Raw genomic sequence first — 25,376 nt, 5'->3', positions numbered from 1 at the left:
CAAACTCCTTATGAGACAAATATGGTCCTAATACTTAAACATGTGGAAGATAAAACAGAGAAATCAATGTCAATTTCAAAATTTTAAATTAAATCCTAGGCCCCCCCCCCCCAAAAAAAGTGTTCTTAAAATGAGGAAAATATCCATTTGATATTTCTCTACTCCTTCTGGGACATGGGAAACTACATAAAAGCCTTCCTGCACCTTTTAGGTCCGGATACCCATACACCGCCCCCCCACACACATACATACACATGCAACACACCAAGGGCTGAGTCCTAAGAGGAGTGTCAGTGATGTCTATTGAGCAATAAACTTTGTTCTCACCACCTTCCAATCTGTCCATGAGCAACTCATCCAAGTGTGGCTCTCAAAGAGAGCCAAGAATGCCAGTGTTTCACAATCATGGTAGCATATGAGAACTTGGCTCAATGTGGGGAGTGGGGAGAGTTCCATTCCTCCTAGTCATTTGCAGGGTGTGTGTGTGTGTGTGTGTGTGTGTGTGTGTGTGTGTGTGTGTGTGTGTGTGTGTGTGTGTGTGTGTGAGGGAGAAAGAGAAAGAGAGAGACAGAGACAGAGACAGAGACAGAGACAGAGAGACAGAGAAAGAGAAGAGAAAAAGCAACTACCAGAGAATACAGATTTCCTTTTGAGGGTTAGGAAAATGGAATATTGAAAAATTGCATTTAATTTTGATGTCTTTGGGAATCAAGGAGGGAATTCATGCCCACTGATAAATATGAAGTCATAGATACCTGAAGTTGGAAAGGATATCAAAGACCATCTACTCCAAACCAGTCATTTTACAGATGAAGAAACTGAGATGGGGGGGTTTATGACTTGACTAAAATCATCCAGGTAGTGATCCCATCAGAGGTGGAATTTCAATCCAGCTCCTCTGACTTCAGAGTTATTGATCTTTCTACTGCGCCACACTGCTGCCATATAAATACGGATTATTAAGTCTCTGACAATAAGCAAGTTTGTAGCTAATAATTATTATTATAATTAATAATCATTGTTATTATTATCGTGTGCCTCCAAATCTACTAAATACTTTTTTTCACAACAGCTTTGTGGAGTAGATAACATAAGCATTATTACTGCCATCATAAAGGTGGTACAACTGAGGCAAGAGATCAAACAATTTTTCCACAACAACACAGCTAGTGTGTATCAAAGATGGGATTGAGCCATGTCTTCTTAGTTGTAAATTTCTTGCTATTTCTATTATACCACTATATTATGGGGGCTACAAGTGGGAAATACATAATAATAAACTTATCGCTTGCATCAATATCTCAATGGATCTGTGTTCTTGTTAATGAGGGCAGTCCATCCAGCACCTCAGACTAAAACCCTTCTATGCCTTCCAATCTGATATTACTCTTTTTTACATGTCCTTCTATAAATCTGTCAGACACCATCCACTTTCTTTACATTGGAAGAAAGGAAAACAAGCATATATTTAGTGCCTACTACATGCTAGGTGCTGTGCCAAACTCTGGGGCTGCAAAGAAAGGCAAAATATAGTCCCTGCCCTGGAGGAGCTCATGATCTAGTGGGGGAGGCAATATGAGAACAACTATGTACAAACAAGTTATAGACAGGAGAAACAGGAAATAATTAACAAAGGGAAGGCATAGGAGTTCAGGTATTTGGAAAGGCTTCCTATAGCAGATGAGAATTTAACTGGGACTTGAAGGAAGTCAAGAAGTAGAGATGAGAAGAGAAAGCATTCTAGGCATGGGGGAGCACCAGTGAAAATGGTCAGATCCAAGAGGTGGCATACCTTCTTTGATAAACAGCAAGAAATCATTATCACTAAATCAAGTAATATGTGGAAATGTGTAAGGTATAAGAAAGCTGGAAAGTTGGGGAGGGGGTGACAAGTTATGCTGGGCTTTGAATGCCAGACTGAGAATTTTGTATTTGATTCCATGGGTGATAGGGAGCTACTGGAGTTTATTGAGTAGAGGAGTGTCACAGACAGACTGGCACTTAAGGAAAATCACTTTTGTGGATGCATGGAGTATGGAGTAGAGTAAAGAAAGACTTGTGGGAGGCAGAGCACAAGTAGGTTTGGGGGGGAGATAATCTGTTTTGGATGTGTATCAGTGAAGGAGTTACTTACACTGATAAGATTACATATCTGAAAAAAGTTGGAGAGAGACAGAGACAGAGAAAGACAAGAGACAGAGACAGAGAGAGTCAGACAGACAGAGAGAGATATTTTCTCTCTAATTCAGAGGAATATTGAGGGATTTTTTTGTTTTGTTTTTTGGTGTCTTATCCAAAGCCAGTAGTAGCCATGCAAGTCCAGTTGGTATAGCGGATTAATGAAAGGTATATTAATATGAGCTAAATTCACTTATTCTACTGTGAAGAAAGATATTAGCAGACCAGGATCATTAGGTAGAGTGGATTTAATTAACAGTTATGCTCCTGATGTGCTCTTTGAGCTGTGGAATCAAACTTAGTGTCATCAACACAGTGTCATCGATTTAGAATCGGAAGTAATTCTACAATGATCTAATTCTACCCTCTCATTATCACATAAGGAAACTGAATCCAGAGAAATGAGTTATGTAACCAGAGGTAAATGGCAGATTTGGAATTCCAGATGCCCTGATCCCACACCTAGCTTTCTTTTTCAATCACCCCAAGGCCTCTCTTCCCTGTGCTTTATTCCTTCTCCTGCAAAAATAAGGATGATAATTTCTAATTCACCTTTTTCACTGCAATGTTATGAGATAAATGATAGTGTTTTAATTAAAACTCTGAAAATGCATGTCTTTGAATAAAAGAAAAAGAGTTGTATAGATTCATAGCAGCAGCATCATGGATTGACTTATTTTTTTTGTTTTTTTGGAATTCAGATAACACATAATAAGATTTATATAAATGTTAGTTTTTATTATTATCATTATTATCCAATGCTAATTCTTTATAACCATACAGGCCCAGGTATGTATGGATTGGACACCATTCTATTATTGGAAAAACATGATGCTGGGGATATCCAGCCTTTCGAAACAAACTAGATCCAACTAATTGAGTTAAGACCATCCCACATGCTGAGATAACCAACTTTAATCTCTGGATACTTGGCTTTTTTTTTCTTTTGAGGTTTTTGCAATATTTCTATAAAGTGGAACAGCTCTCTTGGTACTTTCCACTACCCTGTTAGTGTGTGTGTGTGTGTGTGTGTGTGTGTGTGTGTCTGTGTTCATGTGTTAAAGAAGGAAATACCCAGTCTTTTGGCCTGGATTTATTGGTCTGATTAATTACTGACATTTATATAGCTCTGTAATGTTTGCTTTAAAGACACTAGCTACTTTGACCCATAAAACAACTCAAGTAAGTACTGTATCTATGATTGTGCCCATTTTAAAGATGAGGAAACAGAATCAGAGAGTTTAAGAGATTTACCCATTATAAGAATGAAAAGAAGCAAGAGTTTAAGAGATTTCCTTATAGTAAAAATCAGAGGTAGAATTTGAACTCAGGTCTTCCTAACTAATCCCAGTATTCTGTCTACCAAATCATACTGCTTGCTAAAGTGCTGGCTCTCTCAGATAGCCTGGGGAGCTATATTCTAAAGCATTATTAGCTTCATACTTAGAGAACTATGTTAATACCTTTACCAGCCATCACTGGAACACTAATTCCAGGGGTAGAATCTTGGAAATAAAACCAAAGATGCTCCTGTGTACCTACTTGTTAAATCCAACATTAGCAGAATTACAAAGCTCAAAGAAATTGCCATTATCCTCATTATCATGATGATGAGCTGGCAAAATATTCTCTGTTTTCACTGTATTAGGATAGAATAATAATCAATGTTAAGCAAAGAAAGAAACACTTCTTGAAATTCCATCAAGTAACATAAAATTAATCAGATGAAATTCAGCCTTTCAAAGTCTTTAAATTCTTTCTTCCTTTTATCTCCTCAAGTATTTGACAGCAAACTCCTTTCCTGGTATGAGAATTAGAGAACCATGACATTTCTCGAGTGGAGGATGGTTTCATTAGATACCTAATTAAAAAAGGAAGAAAGAAAGAGGGAAATTCAACAAGAATAAGAGGAGTTTGAAATGGCAAAGAGCTACATTAACAAGCTAATCCATTAGAATGAATATGGAGTTATTGCTTTTTTAAAAATTGTCATTAAAATTATTAAAATTTAAATTATAAATTATAATTATAAAAATTAAAATTATTTTATTTTCCTATTGGATTTTTTGTCATTTCCATTCATGTTCACTTATATTAAAATAACGCTACCCTCCTCTAAATGTTTAATTAATTATTGTGTTCATGTTGTCTTTTATTTTAACTTTACTGACATTGTTTGTTTTTACATCTCTGGATCTCTGAACATGCCCTTGCTCCCTACCCAGAGTGCCAGAGGATAGAGAGGAGGGGGGAGAAAGAGTGAGAGGAAACAAGAGGGGGAAAAGGAAAGGGAGAGGAGAAGGAAAAGGGAGAGAGAGCATTTTATGTTGTTCTTTTCAAGATCAGTCAGGGTTCTCATGGTAAAGCCAATAATATAACTAGACTTGGGGATGGGAAATTCTGGTTAGTTGATGGATCTGGGTAACTGTGGCTGAACCAGAAAGAATTGCTCTGCTTTGCAGATGAAACAAGATGATCGTAGGAGATGAGATAGGATGGCTGCATGTTTTGAGTTTTGCAATAACTCAGGAGTTATCTTCTGCAGTCGTTATCATTTTCCTATAGCTCTTAGAAGAGTTAGCCAGATGTGATGAGATACAAGGAAAGAATGAGAAGCAGTGGGTGAAAGTTACAGAAAGGTCAATTTTGGCTCTATGGAAGAGAAAATTTTCTTCCAATTTATCCTTATTCTCTTTGAAAGAGTTTATCAGAAAAAGCTTCAATTAACACAGCATATTTTTTTTTTGTTAGTTGGGATGCCATTAAACCATGTAATGGTAATTTTTTCCCCTCCCTGTTTCCTCTTAATATATTAAACAATGAGAAAAAATTTTTGTTTGAAAATTGAGTGAAATCCCACTTTATTGGAACCTTGACTGCAGTCAGTTTCTCAAGGATTTATACTTGGTTTTTTTCTCTCTATAGAAAGCAGTTTATTATTTTCAAACATCTTTGCATAACAATGATCAACTCTTGTTCCCAGGCATTGCCCACAGCCCTAGACTTTAAACTCTTCTCTAATGTGAACATTCATCTGCTGCTCCATCATTCATCCCCACTGTGTGTATGTGTCCCTGCTTCAATTAGTTTTGTGTAGTCTTAATTTGTTATAAATAGCATCATTCGATTTAGCAGATCAGTATCAGAAGTTCCTTTGCTAGGGAATTGGTTTTTAGAAGATTATACCTTTTAAGAAACATGCCTTTAAACACCATACATAGAAAGAAAATGGAAAGAAAGTATTAGAACAAACTTTTTTTTTTCTATTTTCCAGTCCAGTAGTAACCACAGCCTTCTTTTCCCCTATTGAATTTTAAGGTTTAGAAAGTGTTCTGATGTACAATTTCTAGTAGCCCCATTTTACCAGTGAGGAAACTAAGGGCTTCAGTTGATCCCATTGTGCCCATCAATGTTAGGACTTAAGCAAAGGGGCGAGCTTGATAAAACTGGCAAAAATGTATTTTTAGAAGTGACTCTATATGATATTCAGCATGTTCAAGCAGTTGACAGAAATCTATAAGAGCAAAAGTCAATCCCCAATAGATAAGTCATCAAAGGATACAAAGAATAGTTCTCAAAGGAAGAATTCCAAACTATTAAATAACACATGCAGCATTATTCTTTATCACTTATAATGAGAGAAAGGCAGATCAAAATATGTCTGAGCTTTTACCTCACAACCTGCAAGCTGTGACTAAGACTTTATATCCCCAGCACCTAGGACAGCGCTTTGGTACCTAGTTATCTTTGTAATCACCATCATCTGTCATCATTGTCATCTTTGACACGTTTATACTTCTTTAACTTTTGAAAAGGGCTTTATACGGATTATTTCATTTGATCCTAACAACTTTAGGAGATAGGTACGGTTTATCTCCATTTTGCAGATGTGGAAACTGAGACTGAGAATGGTTAACTGACTTTCCCAGTCACATACATAAAAAATGCTTGAGGTAGGAATTGAATTAGATATTCCTGACTCCAGGTCCAACAATCTACATGCTGTACCACCCAGCTGCTTATTAAGTGTTTGTGGACTGAGTGATGCCTTTGAGTACAATGTGCTAATGTTGGTTTCCATAATTTCTTCATCCCCCATTTTCATTTGAAAGACTTCCACAATTTATACATAATAGAGACTCATCAAAGTCATTGTAGCTGTACCCCAACATTTGTTCAGTAATTTCTCAATCATATCTGATTTTTTGTGGTTTTCTTGGCAAAGCTACTGGAATGGTTTGCCTTTTTGTTCTCCAGCTCATTTTACAGATGAAGAAACTAAGGCAAGCAGGATTAAGTGACTTACCTAGGGTTACACAGCTAGTAAGTGTCTGAGACCAGGTTTGAACTCAGGAAAAGAAGTCTTCCTAACTCCAGACCCTGTGCTCTATGGGCTGTGACACTACCTTAGCTACCCTGTGCCCCATCAAGTTGGATATAAAAGGTGGGAAAGCCTTTTCCACTTGGGAATATTCAGGTCAGACTCTGATACTAGAAAATTTTCCTCATGAATACTCTGCCAATAAATAACATTTTGAAAAGAAAGGCATTTATTTCTAAGGGATATAATACTACAAAAGAAAGGCTGGGAAAGGCTAGAGAGAGGCTTCCAGCTACCAAGCACTCTCCAAACTATTCCATCAAGAATAGCTCTCTAACTGACTGGCATCTATAATCAGGATTGGATTCTGGAACCTTGCAGAGTTCAGTGTTTCTGCAAGTCTATTTTGGATTCCCTCCATGGAAGGGGGGGGAATCTATTTTTGGTCTACCTATTGTTGCCCTTTCTAATGGACTGAGAAAAGCTGCCCTTACTGAATGTTGGAACCTCTGGTGATTGGTCAGCTAGGAATAGACTCTTTCTTCTGTTTAAGCATAAGAACAGTGGAAAGAATCAGTTACTGATCCTAACTGAATTGTCAGATGGAGGTAGTCTGGCTTCCTAATTCTTCCTTTGGTTCTTAAATTGAGATAAATTTAATATATGCACAATTGGTGGAATTGAATTTCCCCAGCTTTTGAGAGTTGGTGAAAACATAACAACCTCTACTAAAGCCCTGATAACTGATTAATTTAGAGTAGGGTTCTTTACCTATTTTGTGTCATGGACCCCCGTGGCAGTCTGGGGAAGCCTATGGACCCCTTCAAGGAGGAACATTTTTAAATGTGTAATATAAACTCTACTGGGTTAAAAAAGGAAGCCCTTATATTGAAATATAGTTATCAAAATATTTTAAAGTTAAGCTCATGGATCCTAGGCTAATAATCCTTTACTTTGAGTTAGAAAGGACCTTAGAGATCATCTAGTCCAAACTCCTCGTTTTACAAATGAGAAAATTGAGGCCAACAGGGTTGAGTGACTTGCCCAGAGTCACACAGCTAGTGTCTGAGGTCAGATTTGAACTCAGGAAGATGGGTCTTTCTTGCTGACTCCAGGCCCAGCGCTCTATACACTATGCCACCTGGCAGCCTTTTTAATCTTAAAGGAAACAGAGATGAAAATAGGACTGTGGAATCTTCAATGATTTTCTACCACTTTTTAAGTTCCATGTATAAGAGGTATAGGTCTAAGTCATTTGTCATGGAGGCCAACTTTAATAATCCTAGAATAAAACAATTACAGTAATAATAATAGCCAGTGCCTTAAGGTTTTCAGAGCGCTTTATATCTGTCACAACCATTCTGGGAGGGAGGCACTATTATGGTCCCCATTTTTTACAGTTGTACGAACTGAGACAGAGAGTTCAAGTGACTTGCTGAGGTTCCATAGTGGGTGCCATAGGTAGGATTCCAACTCAGGTCTTACAGACTCAAACTCCAGAACTCTGTTCATCCAGCCACCTGGCAGCCTCAACCACACTCCCTTCTCTTCAGGGATATTTGTCATACAAATGTAGCCGATGGAGTTTGCTCCTAGTCTTTTGTCTTAAAAATCCCAGTGATTAGCATGAGGTCGGACTTTCAAATTAAACTGATTTCATTTTTTGTTTGTTCTGGTAAACATAAAGCTGTAAGTGATTCAGCTCCCACAAAAGGAATTGAAGTGTTGATGCTTTAACATTTTGCTCCTTTAAAGGGACACAGAGGCTAGAAAATTTTGTTAAATTCACTCATTAACCTGAAATGGCCCTTTAAAAGGCATCCTTTTGGGCAGTGATTTCCCCTTAATGTTTTCTCAATAAAGGGGAAAGATTCTCTGGGTGAAAATAGGGCTTTAGTTTCTGTAGGCCAACCCATGGCTGAGTGTCTGCTGCTCCATTCAGGCCTTCACGTGTCTTAAAGCTGTCTTAAGCTTTCCCCAAGCTCTGATGTCAGATCTCTCAGTAGGGTACAGCTAAACTACAGTAAGCTGAATGCTTCCTCAGTACAATGCTTTGAATGTTAATGGTGCTAACTGGCCTCTGACAGAAGCGAGACTGAATCCTAGGGCCCAGGGATTGCCATGTGCTAAGTCATGAAATCTGATTGGAGAGTTTAATTGGGAACCTAATGCCAACTGTTTCCTTTTTTCTTTTTTTAATTGTAGATCTACACAGACTGGGCCAATCATTATTTAGCAAAATCGGGTCATAAACGCTTAATCAAGGATCTCCAGCAAGATGTAACCGATGGCGTCTTATTGGCTGAGATCATCCAGGTTGTAGGTAAGTCTGAAATTTCGTGCTGTGTTCAGTGTGTGACATTGGAACCAGGACCAAACTTTTCTGCCCTTTTCAAAGTTAGACAGAAGGGAGGATCCTCATGGGCAAGATCAGGTTTATTGGAGTAATTTTTATTCAACTATATAGTATGGTAAAACATAAGATTTTCCTGATGAGATCACTAATGCAGTAACAGCATCTTACAAGGAAGTGCTAAGACAAGAAAGAAGCAAACGTTTCATTGTTTTTCCTTCCTTTGACTTGCAGTTTTTCCAATGCTTTTAATTTTAGTGGAACAGTTTAGAGTTAATTCTCTCAGGCAGTATAGTGCTAAACTAATCCTTCAATTTCAACTGAAGTTTGAGTTGAACTGTAGCTAGGTAAAAGGATTTTTTAGTTTATCTAGTTTTAAAGCGTGGAAAGAGCGGAAATAGAAGAGGAAGGAAAAACCTGTGCCCCAGGGAAGAGTGTTAATCTGGTGAAAAGATGCATTGAGATTGGTCTTCTTTGGCATTCAATCTCTTGCCATGTTCCTTGCCATCCTTTTAGTGATGGGCAAGTCTTATCATCCATACCAAAAGACTTTAAGTAAGCTTGAAGACAAATGAGACCAGTCAGCAAGAATTAGACTGTTGTCCCTGGTGGGGGGAATGATGCCACGCAAAAAGCTGCTGGCAAAAAATACGTAAATAACTCAGAGGCTACAAGCTGAGGATATGCACTGCTGGGGCCCCAAATTTTGGGTGTGACCTTCCTTTCTGTGTTGGATGGGTCTTACCTGGAGAAAGCATGAGGTTTTGAGATGAAAATGGAAATCATAATTCAGGTAGAGAAGTGTTTCTCTGAAATCCTCAGATGGCATCTTGAGGCCAAAAGTTTCATTGATTCCTCATGTGAATGGGCCAAAATGAAAAGAATCTATCTCTTCCCTTGAAAAGACTCTTTCTTGGCACAACAGCTGCCATGATAGGGTTGGCAAGCATGCAGCCTAGAAAACAATAGCTGTCCTTTTGAAAGAGGGACTGTCTACAGTGAAGCGTGAGGTATTGCAGTGAAATCCTATTAGCCTAAAAGTCAGAAAACCTAAGTTTTGGTCCAAGTTCCACAATTACCTAGCCATATAACCTTGGCATAACTTAAAAACAAAGGAAAACCAAAAAATTCTCCTTGCCTCTATACTCTCATCTGTAAAAAGAGAATTATAATGCATGATGTTACTGATTCAGAGTGGTGTAGTGAAAATTATGAAACACAGATTCAGAACTAGAAGAGTTCAGGTCATTCAATGCCTTCATTTTTCAAATGGAGAAACTCAGGCACAGGAAGATAAAATGATTTGCATAAAGTCACACAGATATTAAGAATCAGACCTGGGAGGTGAACCTATAAGCAGTGGCAAAAGTATAAAACAGCATGCAAATAAATGTAAGGCAGTATTTTTCTTATTATTTATTATAGGTGAACTAACATGGGTGTCAAGTCATTTCCACCTCCCCACCCCCACCCCAACCATGTTCTTCAGTTCCCTGAAGAACTTAAAAGGATCTCCAAAGCAGATGAGCTAAATATCCTGGAGTGCCAGGTCATTCAGCAGATTCTGGAGGCTCAGTGAACTAGGGATGTTTAGCCTGGAAAGAAGACTAGGCGGAGTGGCGGGGGGGGTGTTGGGCAGGGACATGATAGCTCTCTTCAAATATTTGAAAAGCTGTCGTGGAGGAGGGATTCAACTTGTTTTGTTTGGCCCACAGTGCAGAACTAGAAGCAGTAGGTGAAAATATCAGAGGCAGATTTTGGCTAGAAGGAACAACTTCCTGACAGTTGGAGCTCTCCCAAAGCAGACATGCAGTAGGTAGCAGGCTCCCCTCTGTCCCTCTCCCTGCCCCCTCACAGCAAGCCTTCAAATGCAATTGAGAAGGATGCTGTGGAGGTGACTTGATGGTCAAGTGTGGATTGGGCTAGATGATGACAAAAGCCCTTCTAACTCTGAAATTCTGTGAAAGGTGTTTGTCTGAAGAAATGAATTTCTTTCTTAAAAATAGAGTTATTTTCTTCTTTCTCAACAGCAGAATCAAATCCAGCATTTGAAAATGTAGCCTGATTCTGGACAATCATAATCAAATCAGTGTTTAAATATCGTGAAATTAGAATCTATGAGGCCTGAGATCTGTGTGTGCCAATGTGTTAAGGTTATGCCCATGTTGTTATTTTCCATGTCTTCATATTTTATGAGAATTCTACAGTTAGGTTTATTAATGGACTAATTTTGAATGTCACAAAACAGTACTAAAATCAAAGTGTCAGGCTCTGTATTGATTGAAGCAATAAGTGAAGATGTATTTATTTGCAGAATTGTGACTAGGAGGAGACCACTGGGGCTTTGACCCCCTAGCCAGCACTGAAGGCTCACACTTCCTACCCAAAGGGTCCCCCACTTCATTTCACCTCCAGTCTGAAGAATACTTTCTCTACATCTCTCAGTACCCTAACTTAAATCTTCATAGGCATTTAGGGGTAGCAGGGAGATTGTCTGGGAAAGGCAAAGGAAGTTGGGGGGGATCACTCGCTTCACTGGAAGGAGAAGGAAGGAATAGGGATGAGCTATTTCCCTCTTCTCTTCCCCTTCCTTTCCCACCATGACTATGCTTATGAGTAGGATCAATGATTTTCCTTCTCCCCAAAGCCCCCCTAACCATATTCACTGTCTGGAAAACTCTCTAGGGCATCATCTCATTCCCCTCCCCCCTTCATTTTCCCAGGGGTCTTGGATTCTTGATTTGGGTTCTAGGTATTAAAAATGCTAAAAACTTAGACTGCTTGATAAGCCTATATACACTGTCTATTAGTGTCTAGTGTCTCCAGATGGAATTTAAAGAACTTAGAGTATTTCCAGAATGAAGGCCTTGAACCATGAATGTAAATGTTTTCTTTTGGTTTTTTTTTAATTGAATAAGTACCATTGAACTAGCCATTAATCAGAAATGGATAGCTTCTAAATTTGAACACCATGAATGGGCTAATGGAAAGTCTGCCAGTAACCTTGAATTTAGGAAACCAAATTTATTCTTATTTATTATATCAAGACCGTTGCATCATTCTTGCCATAGCCTTCTGTGCCATTGGTTGAATCTGATTTATGTCTTGGTTGTTCACATCAACAGTTATTGATTTTATACTGTTTTTTTTCTTTTTCAATTTTTCATTTGCAACAGACAGACATGTAACCTTTTCAAAATGCATATGGTAAAAACCTTAGTTGGAATGTTTGGAGAATAGAACATTCTAGTTCAAGAATCTGGACCTCATGGAATAGTCATTAATCAAATTAATAAATCAAGTTTTTATCAGGTACCCACTATGTGCTAAGTTCTCTGGATATAAAAACAAAAATAAAAAATTCCTGCTTTTAAGGAACCCATACAGTCTACTGGGAGAGATCACACGTTGATATATAATCATATACAGCAGGTAATTTGGGGAGAGAAGGAAGCAGTGGTGGAGGAGGGGGAGAAAATTTACCTGAAAAAAATAAGATGGAAGTAAGGTGGGAGAGATGCCAAGGTAGCTGAAATTTTCTAAGAGGTTTGAAAGGCCCCAAATAAAAATTTATTATTGTGCCCTATAAACTCTTATGTTTTCAGACGTGTTTTGCCTTGTGTGACAAAATCTTGGGAAGATTCCCTTTGGTAATCTCTTATTTGAAAATGAGTTTCTTGTCAATAGAAAGTCATCTTTTTTTGTTCACTTCCTTGTAGAGATGGGTCAATAGTTGGACAAGTCATTGGACTTTCCAGGGCCTCCATTTACCTTCCTTTGTTCTAGGCTATATTGTCGAAACAAAAGCTCTCTCGTTTGTGACTGTACTTAGAGCAAGTAGGGGAATGACCTGAGAAGAGATGAAGATTGGTGGTCCCTGGGTTTGGGGCTGTGTTCCTTCAGTTTGGTGCCAGTGGATCCCGTTCTAGCTGAAGCTGAGTGCTCTTGGACATTTCCGTTCCCAGGTTCCCAGACAAATATTTCAGGGATGCACCATCATTTTAAGGAGTGTCGTCTCCGCAGTTGTCATATTCTTAAATGAGTATGGCCTTTCTCCAGCTGTCCCTGGAGGAATGGCCTATGAGTAAATCCCTGAGCCTGCTTGGTGCGTCTCAGTGTTTCACACGCTTGGTTGCTTTGGACAGCCCCACTTTTAGGCCCTTGGATGTGCAGCCAGCAGCAAGGGCCCTGGAAATAGCTGTTCTAAGGGTTTCCACTGTTGGTTTCACTTTAGGTTTTGAAGTTTGATATATTCTCTTTATTTTTCAGCAAATGAAAAGATTGAAGACATCAATGGCTGTCCAAAGAATAGATCTCAAATGGTAAGTAGTCCAAAAACTGAGGGGCTGAATGTGATTAATATATTCCTACTGTATATTACACCGATGGTTTTGTGAATATTCCCATGTGATCAATAGATGTACTTATTCCTACTTTTTATTCTGGGGACAGGTTTGGATATAGGAGTGGGAAGGGGAAGATACATAACCAACTAACAGACTTCTCCAGGGGCATTATTTTTCTTCTGTAACCTTTGTGGTTAAACTTTGTCCTTAAAATAATCAATAGCCTATTGGTTTTTAGAAACTTGCTATGCTGAATTGGAAAAGCAATATATAGGAGGGCTCCTAGAAATAGGATTGATACAAGATATCTTGCTTTCCCTGAAAGACCCCAAATAGTTTACATATTTTTAATGTAACACAAGGGTATTAATAGAAGCCAAAAATGCAGAGATTTTCCAGGGAAGCCTTGAGAAGTGGTATATTATATGCTCTGATGGAATTTTGAAGATATATCACATTGCATTTTTTTGGATTGGTATTTTAAATCAGCCAGTTTTTTAAATAAACCCTTGAAATTAAAGCAGTGAAGATATTATTAGTGTTCAGGAAAGAAAATTGGATTAAATGTGATAATATTAAGCCTTTAGTTTCTCATCTTCAAAAAAGTTTATGAGTAAGGTATTCAAAGAATGTGATTCATTTGAGCCTAAGACTATAGCAATGCCTATTCATTAAAAAAAAAAAAAAAAAAAAAAAAAGGAACATGGTACGCTTAAGGAAAGGCTTTATGCTTAGAATTAATTTGCTGCCAACATTCCAAATGAGGTTGATTTTTGTCTTTCCTTCCAGTGTGATCCAATTTAATGCATTTAATTCTAAAACACATCAATTTGATAGGCAGTCTTTAGACTCATGATATGAAGTCTATTGTTTGTTAGGTCTTGTTCAGATTTAAATTCATTGTAACCCCTCCTTTGTCTCTTCTCCCTCGAATTTTTTTTTCTTTCCTTACTTTTTTTTTGCTTATGGTAGTGTTTTCCACATAAGAGTTGCAGGACATTGTTCTGTAGCTTGCACATGAAATCACTTTCTCTGCAGACCAGTTTTAAATATGGGGACGTTTGTTTTTTTACCCCTTTGATCCAGAGGATGACCCTTTCTTTCATAAGAAAATCCATATATAGATATATCACTGCTTCTTTTGCTTTGAAAATCTTGGCCGCTATTTTTACTGGTGCTTCAGCAGCTGTCTAGAGTATAAATAATTGAGAAAATTTGGAAGATCACTAACCTAACCATTACAGTAAGCATGTCAAGCATGTCTTTGCATGAAGTGGGCTCATTTGTCTTGGAAATTGAATTGGATTCATTTGTCATGCCCCATTTCAGTGTGTAAGTAGGGGGCTGACATCTGAAAATGATGTCCTTTTTTCAAAAAGGTTGTACTCTGTTCTGTGTGTGTGCACACATTTTCAACAGCTACCTTTTGAAGTGTCATTCTCCAGTAAAAGGAAAGTCAATCTTCAAAATCAAAATATCATTGTCTTCCCAAACTCCCAAAAGAGGATCAGTTCTCTATGCAAATATATCTGGGTATATTTATGTGTGTGTATCTATATCTTCTATATCTCTCTGTTATGTATACACACATATATATGCACACACACATACACACACACACACACACATATATGTATATAATCCCAAGAAGTCTTAGTAAGTTTTAAGCACTAAAACATATATACAACTGTAATCTTATCAGTTATTGAATGAATTTTAAAGGTTATTGGTTTTTAACAAAAACCAAAACCTTTCATTTTCCAAGGATACCTAGTGCCAGTACATGAGATAAGGAGGGAGAGAAAAGAGGTGGAGGCATTTGTGGTAAAAACCAAGGGCAGAGATTGTTCTGAGCACAAGATTCCAATCCAGGAAATGGCATCACTCCTAGAGTCATGTCATTCTGTAGAAAATGAGGATGATAACAAAAGAAGCAAATTGAATAGTAGACTTAAACCAAAGAGAACATTTGTCTATCCAGATCTGTTTGGTATCAGGGAAGTTCTTATAGTCTGGAAAGCAATTTCCCTCTCAAAAAGATATAAAAATATACAACTTTCTGTGTAATATCCACAGATTTAACTCTTGCTTATTTCTAGTAATGGAGGACAGTAGTGGCCTGGATGAATCAATCAGTAGTCCTCAGGGATAGATAAACTAACATTTTATTCAGCTTTTTAGAGTTTACTTCCTCCAGATGAATGGGGTTTTTTGTTTGTTTTTTCAAAGACTGACCTTGTCAATTATATTTTACTCACTGTAATATTACAATAATAACAGCAACATTTTATCTAGAATGTCACAGAATTTTCTTCATTACACCTTGTGAGATAGATAATGCATGTATAATGAAATTGAGATTCTGAGGAGGCATCATGGTGCACTTGAAAGGTTCCTGAACTTTTTCACTGAATTTGGAGTTGTGGGATCTGAGAGCCCATCCTGCCACTTTTAAATTGTGTGACCTTTGAAAAGTCACTTGACATCTCTGGACCTTGATTTCCTTATGGACCTCAGTTTCCTTACTCCAAATAGTTGGAGTAAAATGTGTAAAATGGCACCTAAATTCTCTTGCAGCTCTAGGTCTATATAGTATATTATGATTTACCCAAGACTGCACAGCTAGTCAATTTCAAAGGCCTCATTTGAACTTGGGGCTCCTCTGACCCCAAGTCCTTTCCACTATAATGAGTTAACCTTCCAAGAAGTGTGTTCTTTGAAGGGATCAGTTGTTTTAGGAGTAGTCTAGGTGGCAAAAGAAAAACAAACTGTGCAGAAAAGAGGGGCTGCAAGTAACCTACAAGGCAAATGATGTACATGTGGATAACTGAGAGTTAGCCTTGATATCTGTAGTTAATTTACTTAATGTGTGTTCTTACTGGATATAATTGATATGTAACATTGAATCTTTGTTAATAAAACGGGAGAGTGAGTTAATATTGAAACACTAGGGATCTTATAATCTTGACTCATTGCTACCCTTCAGTTTTTATGTTTGCAAAATGAAAATAAGTGTGCAGAAGGTGAAGTTTTTGAAGAAGTTTTTGAGAAAAATGGAGCGTAACCAGAAGTAACCAAACAAAAGTATCATTAACCTCCCACTGCTTCTTTTCCCCTCCCTGCCTAGCCCTGAGCCAGGTGTTTTAGGTGGGAGAGGTATAATCCACTACCCTCACCCCTCAGCAGACACCCATGGTTGACTTGCTGACAGCTCCTTCTCTTCCTAGAATGCAGGACAGAAATTGCACTTACTAAAGAGTTGAAATAGGAGAGAGAAAGAGACTTCCAGTGGAATCTTGGACTAAATTCTGCATTCATGTTATTATCATGGTTTTTAATATAGGTGTTGACACCTGAGAATTATGTAAGCCCTTGCCTAGTAATAAGCTGTGGGCTCATTCATTTTCTTAAATAACAGGATGCATCAACTATCTCCAGCTAATCTCTCTGAGCTTTAGTCCTAATCTCCTCCCTCAGAGATCAAATCCTTTCCTTGATTGGTCCAAGTTGAAAAAACTTTTATGGGTCTCCATGACCATGAAAGCACAACCCATGGACCTCATTTCCTAGATTTTCAGGTCTTTTCAGCTCTAACACAAGTCCTCTGCTTTCTTGGCACCATTTTTATCAAGTAGACTCACCAATGGAAATGGGAATGATTGAGGTGCAGTTTTTTCTTTCAATATCTCACGTGGAAATCATCCTTATCCTACAATGTCAGATTGGGGAAATAGGAATCATAGAAACACATCTACTTGCTGAAGAGTAGAAAAGCTGCTCCACAATAAATTCCTCACCTTATTAGTATACCTTGTGATTTACCTTTTTATTTCGTAAAAACCACCACCCCAATAAAATTTCATGAGGGGAGGGACAGTTTCATTTTTGTCCCTGTATTGTCATTGCTTGGTGCATAATTTGTGCCTAATAAATGTTTGTCATACTGCCTTGATATTATTTGGACATGCTAACTCACTGAAGAGGAGAGATGCCATTTCCAATATACTGATTTTTTGTTTGGTGAAATCCAGAAGTCTTTACTGACACTCTAGAACAGTAGTACCTTCTGGCTAAAAAGGCAAAAATTCTTTCTAATGATGCCTGGAGCACCACTCAGAATGTTTTGACTGCTGAGTGATCAAAACCTAAACCCCTTATAAGAGCAGCCTTTGCCAGTTGTCAGGTTAGAGCCTAACAGCCCGTACAGTTGGATCACATGAGGATGGCCTTGCTTTTGACCAAGGTTCTGGGAAGAGCTGTTGCTATCCATGCCAAACAGCAGCAATCTTCCCATATTTGCATGGAATGAACATAACTGAGTCTTAATCCCAGCTCTCCAGTGCTTCTAGAATTCCAGTTTAGGCAGCCAACAAGGAGAAGTGTTCATGCAACAAATCTTTCTACAGCTCCCAACTATAGGAACCATGAGGCTATTAATTTAGTGGCTGTGGATGAAGTCAGGAGCAGTAGTCAAGTTTCTTCAGTTGTGCCACACATTGGCATTCTTTGAAGGAGGCTTTTGATATCAGGACATTATTCAGGTGGTCTCATCTGGGGAAGCAAAACAGCATAGTCAAATGACATATTTGAATCAGGAGACCCTGGCTTAAACTGCTGCGTCTCTCATCAGTGTGTGCTCATGAGCAAGTCACTTGACTAAACCTCAGTTTTCTCATCTGTAAAATGAAAATAAGAATGCATACGGGTCCTGTCATGTAGGACTGTTTTGAGTCTTGAATGAGATAATATATGCAGAGCTCTCTGCAAACGTATTAAGGTATTACATAAATTCATGATAATTATCATACCATTTTGCAGTCTGGTTACTCTTCAGAACCTGAACATTAATTTCTACCTTATTCCAACCCCTACCCTCTATAGTCCCGTCTGCTTAGTTCTTAAATAAGTTTATGTTTGTGGGTCAAAACTCAGCTAGTGTCCCCATGGCAACAGAGGGGCATCTTTTTAACTGTCATATGGTATATTCGGCAGATCTCTGTTAGCTTGGAAGGAGACCTGCTGCTTGGAGCTATGCCATGGCAGACCGGCTTAACTCCTCAAAGAGTGCTCTGATACACTTGACTAAACGTCGAGCCCAGGAATTGCCCACAGCCCTTTGTCTCTTATTGTTCTTAATTTAAGCAGCTTGGCTCTGTTCCTAATGATGGTAGCTGCCTTTGGAATGGAAAGCCTTCTCTTGTTTTTCCCCCTATCTGATAGAAAGTGTTTTAAGAACAGGGGTAACTGGTGCGCTGTGAGGAGGGAGGATGTAGTTGAAAAGTATGGAGGAGTGTTGTCCCTACCAGGGGTGCTCCACTGGCCACACTTTACTTTGGTGAGAGATTCTTGGATCCTGAAGACAGAGCGTGGTATAGTAATGAACCAGAATTCCTCCCACAGACCCCCACTCAATGCAAGCTCCTTGAGGGCAATGGGGATGCTGTGGAATGGATAGACTGCTGAGCCAGGATTTGGGAAGACTCATCTCCCCCAGTTCAAATCTAACCTCAGGCACTTACTAGCTGTGTGACCCTGGGCAAGACACTTCACCATGTTTGTCTCAGTTTCCTTATCTGCAAAATGAGGTGGAGAAGGAAATGACAAACCACTCCAATATCTCTACTTAGAAAATCCCAAACTCATGAAGAGTTGTATACAACTGAAAACAACTGAACAAAATGGTGGCAATGACTTCTGAGGCTGCTAGGTGGCGCCAATAGCATTGAACCTAGAACTAAGCAGGTTAGGAAGACCTGGGTTCAAATTCTACCTCGGATACTTAACAGGAAAGTCATGGAACCAACCTCTGTTTCAGTTTCCTCAACTGTAAAACTGGGATAAAATAATAGCAAAAAAGGGATATTATAATAGCACCTACCTCACAGGATTGTTATAAGAATGGAATGAGATAAAATTTATAAAGTACTTAGCCCAGTTCCTGGCACTAAAGAAATGTTCATTCCTTTTCCCTTCACTGCTTTCATTTTAATCTCTGTATTTCTAGCACCTAAAAGAGGACCTGATATCTAGTATAGGTTTTGTTGTTGTTCAGTCATTTTTCAGTTGTGTCTGATTCTTCATGACCCAATTTAGGGTTTTCTTGGCAAAGATGCTGGAGTGATTTGTCATTTCCTTCTCCAACTCATTTTACAGATGAGGAAACTGAGGTATACAGGGTTAAGTGACTTGCTCAGGGCCACAGAGCTAGTAAGTGTCTGAGGCCAGATTTGAACTCAGGAAGATGAGTCTTCCTGACTCCAGGGATGGTACTCTGACTACTGCTCTACCTCACTGCCCAACTTAGTATGGTTGAATTGGATATGAATGAATTAGACTCCAATTTGAAGTCTAAGGTCCTGGATCTGAATGTGGACTCTGCCAGTTATTTCCTTGTGTGACCCTGAACAGTCCTCTGAATGTGTCTGGGCTTCAGTTTCCTCAACTATAAAATTACGGAATTGGACTAGATGAACTTTAGTGTTCTTTCTAGCTCTAAATATCTAATCAATCCCATAAAGCTGTGAGAGTAGTGATCAGAAGGATGTGAGACATCAAGAGGTCACTTAAACTCTTGCCTTGCTATGTCTTCTTTGTGAGAACATCCACATCTGAGAGCCCAGAAACCAGCAGTCCATGTTTTCAGTATAGGAAAGGGATAGGTAAGTAGTTTCCAAGATGTGGATGCTCATCATGAAATGACCAGTTTTACCTCTGAGGGACATTTCAGGTGTCAGTGATTGTTTTTCATGTATATTCTTAGACATTTATTGGGGAGAAGGTTGCAAAACCATCATGAGACCTGAAGGAAGCTCTAGTATGTATTCAATAATCAGTTTCCTAGCCCTTATTTATTATTTCATGACTAGCATTTTTGACTTGGCAAATGAATGAAACAGAAACAACGCCAGTGGTTCATTGGGCTTAGAGAGAAGGGAAGGACAGAGATAAAGTCTGGATTATCTGTGATTTCCTTGATTTGAGAAATTTTGGAGGAGGAAACTCCCTCTATCAATGAAGGTCAGCACCTGATAGTATTAGAAAGTTTCCTGGATCACTCATAGATGAAGGAATTTGTTCCTGATCATATCAAGTATGTGTCAGTCAGAGCTTGAACTTGGTTCTTGCTGGCTTCAAGGCCAACTCTCTATTAAGCCACAGCTGCCAGTACATCTTTAGGGAAGAAAAAATCTTCTAGAAGTAACTTGAGTTGACCTATGTGTCACTGACTTGAATAGACATCCCCCAGTAGAAAGCATCCTTTAGAGATTCCCCTCAAAAGTCCCAGTGATATATGATATGTATCCATATCTTGTCCCAGGAGGATGAGTTACTGCACCCACAGCCAGTAAGCCTGAGCTCGATGACCTGCAGTCTTCCCAGGGGCATCAGGAATGTGTGGTCAGATGACACTGGAAGTGTCTGAAATACTTGGACAGCTGAAATGCTTCTTCCACAAACCCCATGCCTATTTTTATATATGCCTGAATGCACACACACACACACACACACACACACACACACACACACCACTATACTGTGCAAATGGATACAGAAAATCTATGAAATCATTTAAGGTTAAGAGCAAATATTGGTTTAATAGGCTTACAGAAAACAAGATAATCCGAGAGTGCCCTGTGTGGGTTCTGATTGCCTGAGCAGCACGTCTGGTTTCTGCTCCCTCAGAGCCTACCTTTGGGCAGTGACCTTAAAATTGTTATACCTGGGAGGGTCTTTATGGTAACAATGCCAATAACTACATGTACACAGTGATTTAAGGCATGCTATGCAGTCTAAGGAAGCTAAGTGACATAATGGATCGAGGGTTAGATGTGGAGTCCGGGAGACCTGAGTCCAAATCCCATTTAATTGTGTGACTCTGATAAAGTCACTTGATATTTGTCCATCTCAATTCTTACTTATCTGCAAAATGGGAATTATAATGGCACCTGCCTCTGAGAGCTGTGGTGAGAATCAAATAAGATAAGATTTCTAAAGTACTTTGCAAACCATGAAGTGCTATATAAAGAGTGCTAGCTATGATGACGATGACGATTTTCATTATCATTATCCAGTGTCTCCTAACTGCATCCCTGTGTGTATTTCCCTTGTGGAATTAAAGTAGCCAGTACTGTTGCTGCTGCTTGTCCTTCCCTGTTTTCATTTCTTGTCTTGATTTAACCAGAATATAAAAACAATTCAATTCTATTAAATATGCATTTATTAAGCATCAAATATATGGTAGGCAGATACAAAGACACAATTAAGCCACTCTCGCCTAAACGTTATCATTACTGTTTGCAGAGCACTTCAGTGTTATTGAGGTATTTCATCTTTCCAAGATCCTAGTAAAGGAGATGAGAAATATGATGAATTCTTTCTGTTTTAGAAATGGAAAAACTCCTCTCCCTCTTCCTGCTCCTGAGGATTTTTTGACTTGGCTATGTGAACCAGATAGCTTTGGGTCATGTGAGAGAACTCCTGATTGCCTTTCCTTCAGATTACATACTATGACATTGGCATTCCAACCTGGGCATCCATCCCTTATCTCCCTTGAGAATAAGACCAAAGGAATGGAATGGAATGGAGTGGAGTGGAGTAGAGTGGAGTGGAGTGGAGTGGAGGGGAGGGGAGGGGAGGGGAGGGGAGTGGAGGGGAGGGGAGGGGAGGGGAGGGGAGGGGAGGGGAGGGGAAGGAAAGATTATTGGTGAGGCAGAGAAAAGCAAGCCATACTTGACTTTTATTCATTCCCTTTAAATCTAGGTTTGAAGAAAACCTTAGGCTGTGCTCAATGATGTAAACAGATGGCATGAATTTTAAAGGGAGTATAAGCCCAGCTTAAATGTATAATGCTGGGGGGAAGTATATTTATCACATGTTATCATTTCGTCAGTGTCCTTCACTTGGTTTATCCTGTAGATGTTGCCAGAGAAGACATTCACAGTTTTTCATTCTTAATTTAGGTGTAATGTTTTACATAAATAACATAAATAAATGTCTTGCCAAAATCTAGGTGAATGACATTTGCAACATTTCCTTGATATATGAATCTAACAACCTTTATCAAAAATGGAGATGAATTTGGTCTGAGGTGACCTATTCTTGATAAAATCATTGCTTCTTTTTCTAATGTTTACTAATCATTCCATATCATTATGTCCCTGGAGTTATGATTATACACTGTCTTTTGGACACAGTCAAGTCAACTAGCATTCGGTAAGGTGCTACTATGTGCCAGGAACTGTGTGAAGAGACAGGGATACAAAAAAAGGGCACAAACAGACCCTGTCCTAGAGGAGTTCACAGTTCACTAGCTTAGCCCAGTGCCTGGTGCATAGTGCAACACTATAAATGTTTTTCGATGAGCCATTTTCAGTGGTGTTTGAAAGCTCATAAAGAATGAGAGAGTTACTAGAGAGCTAGGCAATTTTGTTGCAATTTTTGAAAATGGGAAAAGAATGAAATCTGCAATGTGTAGGTCAATGATCTTGATTTTTATTCCTGGCAAAACTCTCAAATGCATTAATAAAGGAACAGTTAGTAAATATTAGAAAAAGAAGCAATAATTTTATCAAGAATAGGTCATCTCAGACTAAATTCATTTCCATTTTTGATAGAGGTTATTAGGTTCATAGATCAGGGAAATGTGGTAGATGTCATTTACCTAGATTTTAGCAAGACATTTGACAAAATCTCTCATGCAATCCTTATGGACAGATATCTTTGTTGAGAGATATTGACTAGACACTCTGACAATTAGGTATATTCAGGACTGGTTGAATTGCTGGCCACAAAGAGCCATTATTAAGGGCTCAATGTCAAGTTGGGTGCAGGTTGCTAGTGGAGTCTTCCAAGGATGTATACTTGGCCCTGCACTGTTTAACATTCTTATCAGAGACTTGGATATTGTGTTCATCCTTCATTGCCAAAGACCATGCCATCAGAGAAATGATGACATGACTTGCACTTGACTTTGTTTTGAGTGATGAAGGGCTGTTCAGAGACTTGGATAAAGGCAAGAGTGGTGTGCTTACAAAATTTCAGAAAAGCACAAAGCTTGGAGGGACAGCTCATATATTAAGGGACATGATTAGTATCCAGAAAGGTCTTAAAAGGCTAGAATTTGGAATTGAATCTAATACAGTGCCTGTATAATAAGGACTAATGTGAAGTCTCACAGTTTAGGTCAAAAGTTAAGTATGAATTTCCCCCAAGTTTATATCCTGGATTGTCTTGTTTTCCCTATTTTTTTCCCTTAGTAATATCATGAGTTTAATGGTCATCTCTATGCAGATGATTACCAAATACATAGGATAATTCTTAATCTCTTTCTTAAACTTCAGGTCTGTTATATATCTCCACCAGCATGATCCATAGGCATTTGAAATGCACCATGTCCAAACTGGAACTCAAAGCTTATATTTCACTCCCCTTCAAACCCATTCTTTTTCCAAACTTCCCAGTGTCTATTCTGGGTATCACCATCTTTCTAGTCACCCAGATTTGCTACAGTGGAATCATACATGATTCTTTACTCTCCTTCAACCCCTCCCACCATATTCAGTTCCCTGCTATTTCTAACCCCTTTCTCGTATTTGTCCCTTCTCCTACACAACCATTTCCCCAGTTTAAGCTCTCATTCCCTCTTTCTTGGACTAGTGTAACATCCTGCCAATTGGCTTCCCTGTGTCTAGGCCCACCCTCCTCCAATCCATCTTCCAAACACCTCCCAGATGGCTATTCCTAAAACAAAGATGTGGTCTTGTTCCTAAACTCAAAAATGTTTGGCCACTTCCTATTGCCTTTAGGATAAAATACGAAATCCTCAACCTGGCATTTATTACCTTAGCATGGTGTGGCGCCCACGTATCTTTCCACTTGTTATGTCCTCTCCATCATACATTTTCTGTTCAAGTCAAATTATTCTGCTGGGATTATAGCGTAGTTGTTATTTGTGGTTGGCGAAAGTGAGAGTCACGTGCCTTAGAAAGTAGATGTGAAAAGAAATTGTAGACACACACACATACACAAAGAAAAGTAGATGTGGGAAGAGGCGAAATTGTCTTTTCTGTTGTAAAAGGTTAAAAGCTGTGTTTTGAGTTCAGAGGTTCAAAGTGGATGGAGAAAAATAACTTTAGAAATGAATTATATGAAAAAATAGTGGAAAGAGGAATGAAAATGATAGGTTTAGAATACAGGGGAAAAGGGGGTATATCTCAAGATTATTGGATTTCTGAAAAACTGTGAAAAAGAAAATCTGACCATTCTATTTTATGGATTTATATTAAAAACTCCCCAACTTTTGAGAACACAGGACTAATTACAAATAAAAAATATTCATGGGGTACAAACATGGAAAAACAAGAGATTCATCTTAGCCAGGAATGTCATCATTAACATTCAAAGCTATAATGTCAAAGAAAAACTCTGTGAATGTGATTTTAACAATCAGTTATCAGAAAATGCAATTACAAATCATCTAAGATGTTTCTATGGCAGTAAGAAACAACAGAAGAAACTAAACCATCCCCACCCTCTCCCATATACAGAGTGAAAAGGACTAGATCCTAAAAACGATTCCCCACCATAATTAAGCATTCTTAAAAACAAAATATAGACATTTGATAATCAAGACAATTTTAAATAGTTCCCAGATAAAAGATTCAACTTCAGAACAGCATTTAGTTTGGAGAAACAGCAGGAGGTAACAGATTCTTGAATGAATCACAAGCCTGAGATTAAGAAAGAAAGAACTTTTATAATAGACTTGGGACCCCCTGAGCTAAGTACTCTGAATAATAAGTACTTTATAATTGTTACTAATTGTGTACAGTTAATAAAGGTGGATTTTTAAAATAAAGATAGTTCAGTTTTGGTTAATCACAAAATCCTGTCAGCATATGTAAGATTTTTTTTTTCTGGGTTAAGCTCAGGAAAGATTCACACTGGAGTAATAAAAAAAGATTTCTGACAAAATACTTTAACAAAGAATCGTAAAGAATTTCAAAGTTAGTAATATAACTTTGATTACAAATGAATTTCTATATAAAAATCAATTGAGCGATTTAAAAGTACAACAAAACACCATGTATAATATAAAAATATATACATAGATTACAGATAATGTTGTGGACCAGTGGTGGAGAACCTGTGACCTGGAGGCCACAAGTGGCTTTCTAGG

General features: G+C 38.4%; 1 protein-coding gene across 5 annotated transcripts in view; it reads left to right on the top strand.

Annotated features, from left to right (window-relative positions):
• Window positions 1–25,376, top strand: part of NAV2 (neuron navigator 2) — a 446,141-nt gene that overhangs the window by 116,296 nt on the left and 304,469 nt on the right. For all 5 annotated transcript variants that reach the window (XM_072619354.1, XM_072619352.1, XM_072619351.1 and 2 more), the window contains exons 2-3: window positions 8,705–8,822; window positions 13,122–13,174. In XM_072619354.1, coding sequence (XP_072475455.1) covers window positions 8,705–8,822; window positions 13,122–13,174 — 171 coding nt within the window. The remainder of the gene's footprint in view (window positions 1–8,704; window positions 8,823–13,121; window positions 13,175–25,376) is intronic.

Source organism: Notamacropus eugenii, chromosome 6 (genome assembly GCF_028372415.1).
Source record: "Notamacropus eugenii isolate mMacEug1 chromosome 6, mMacEug1.pri_v2, whole genome shotgun sequence".
Lineage (NCBI taxonomy): Eukaryota > Metazoa > Chordata > Mammalia > Diprotodontia > Macropodidae > Notamacropus > Notamacropus eugenii.
This window is presented reverse-complemented; position numbering and strand designations above follow the sequence as displayed.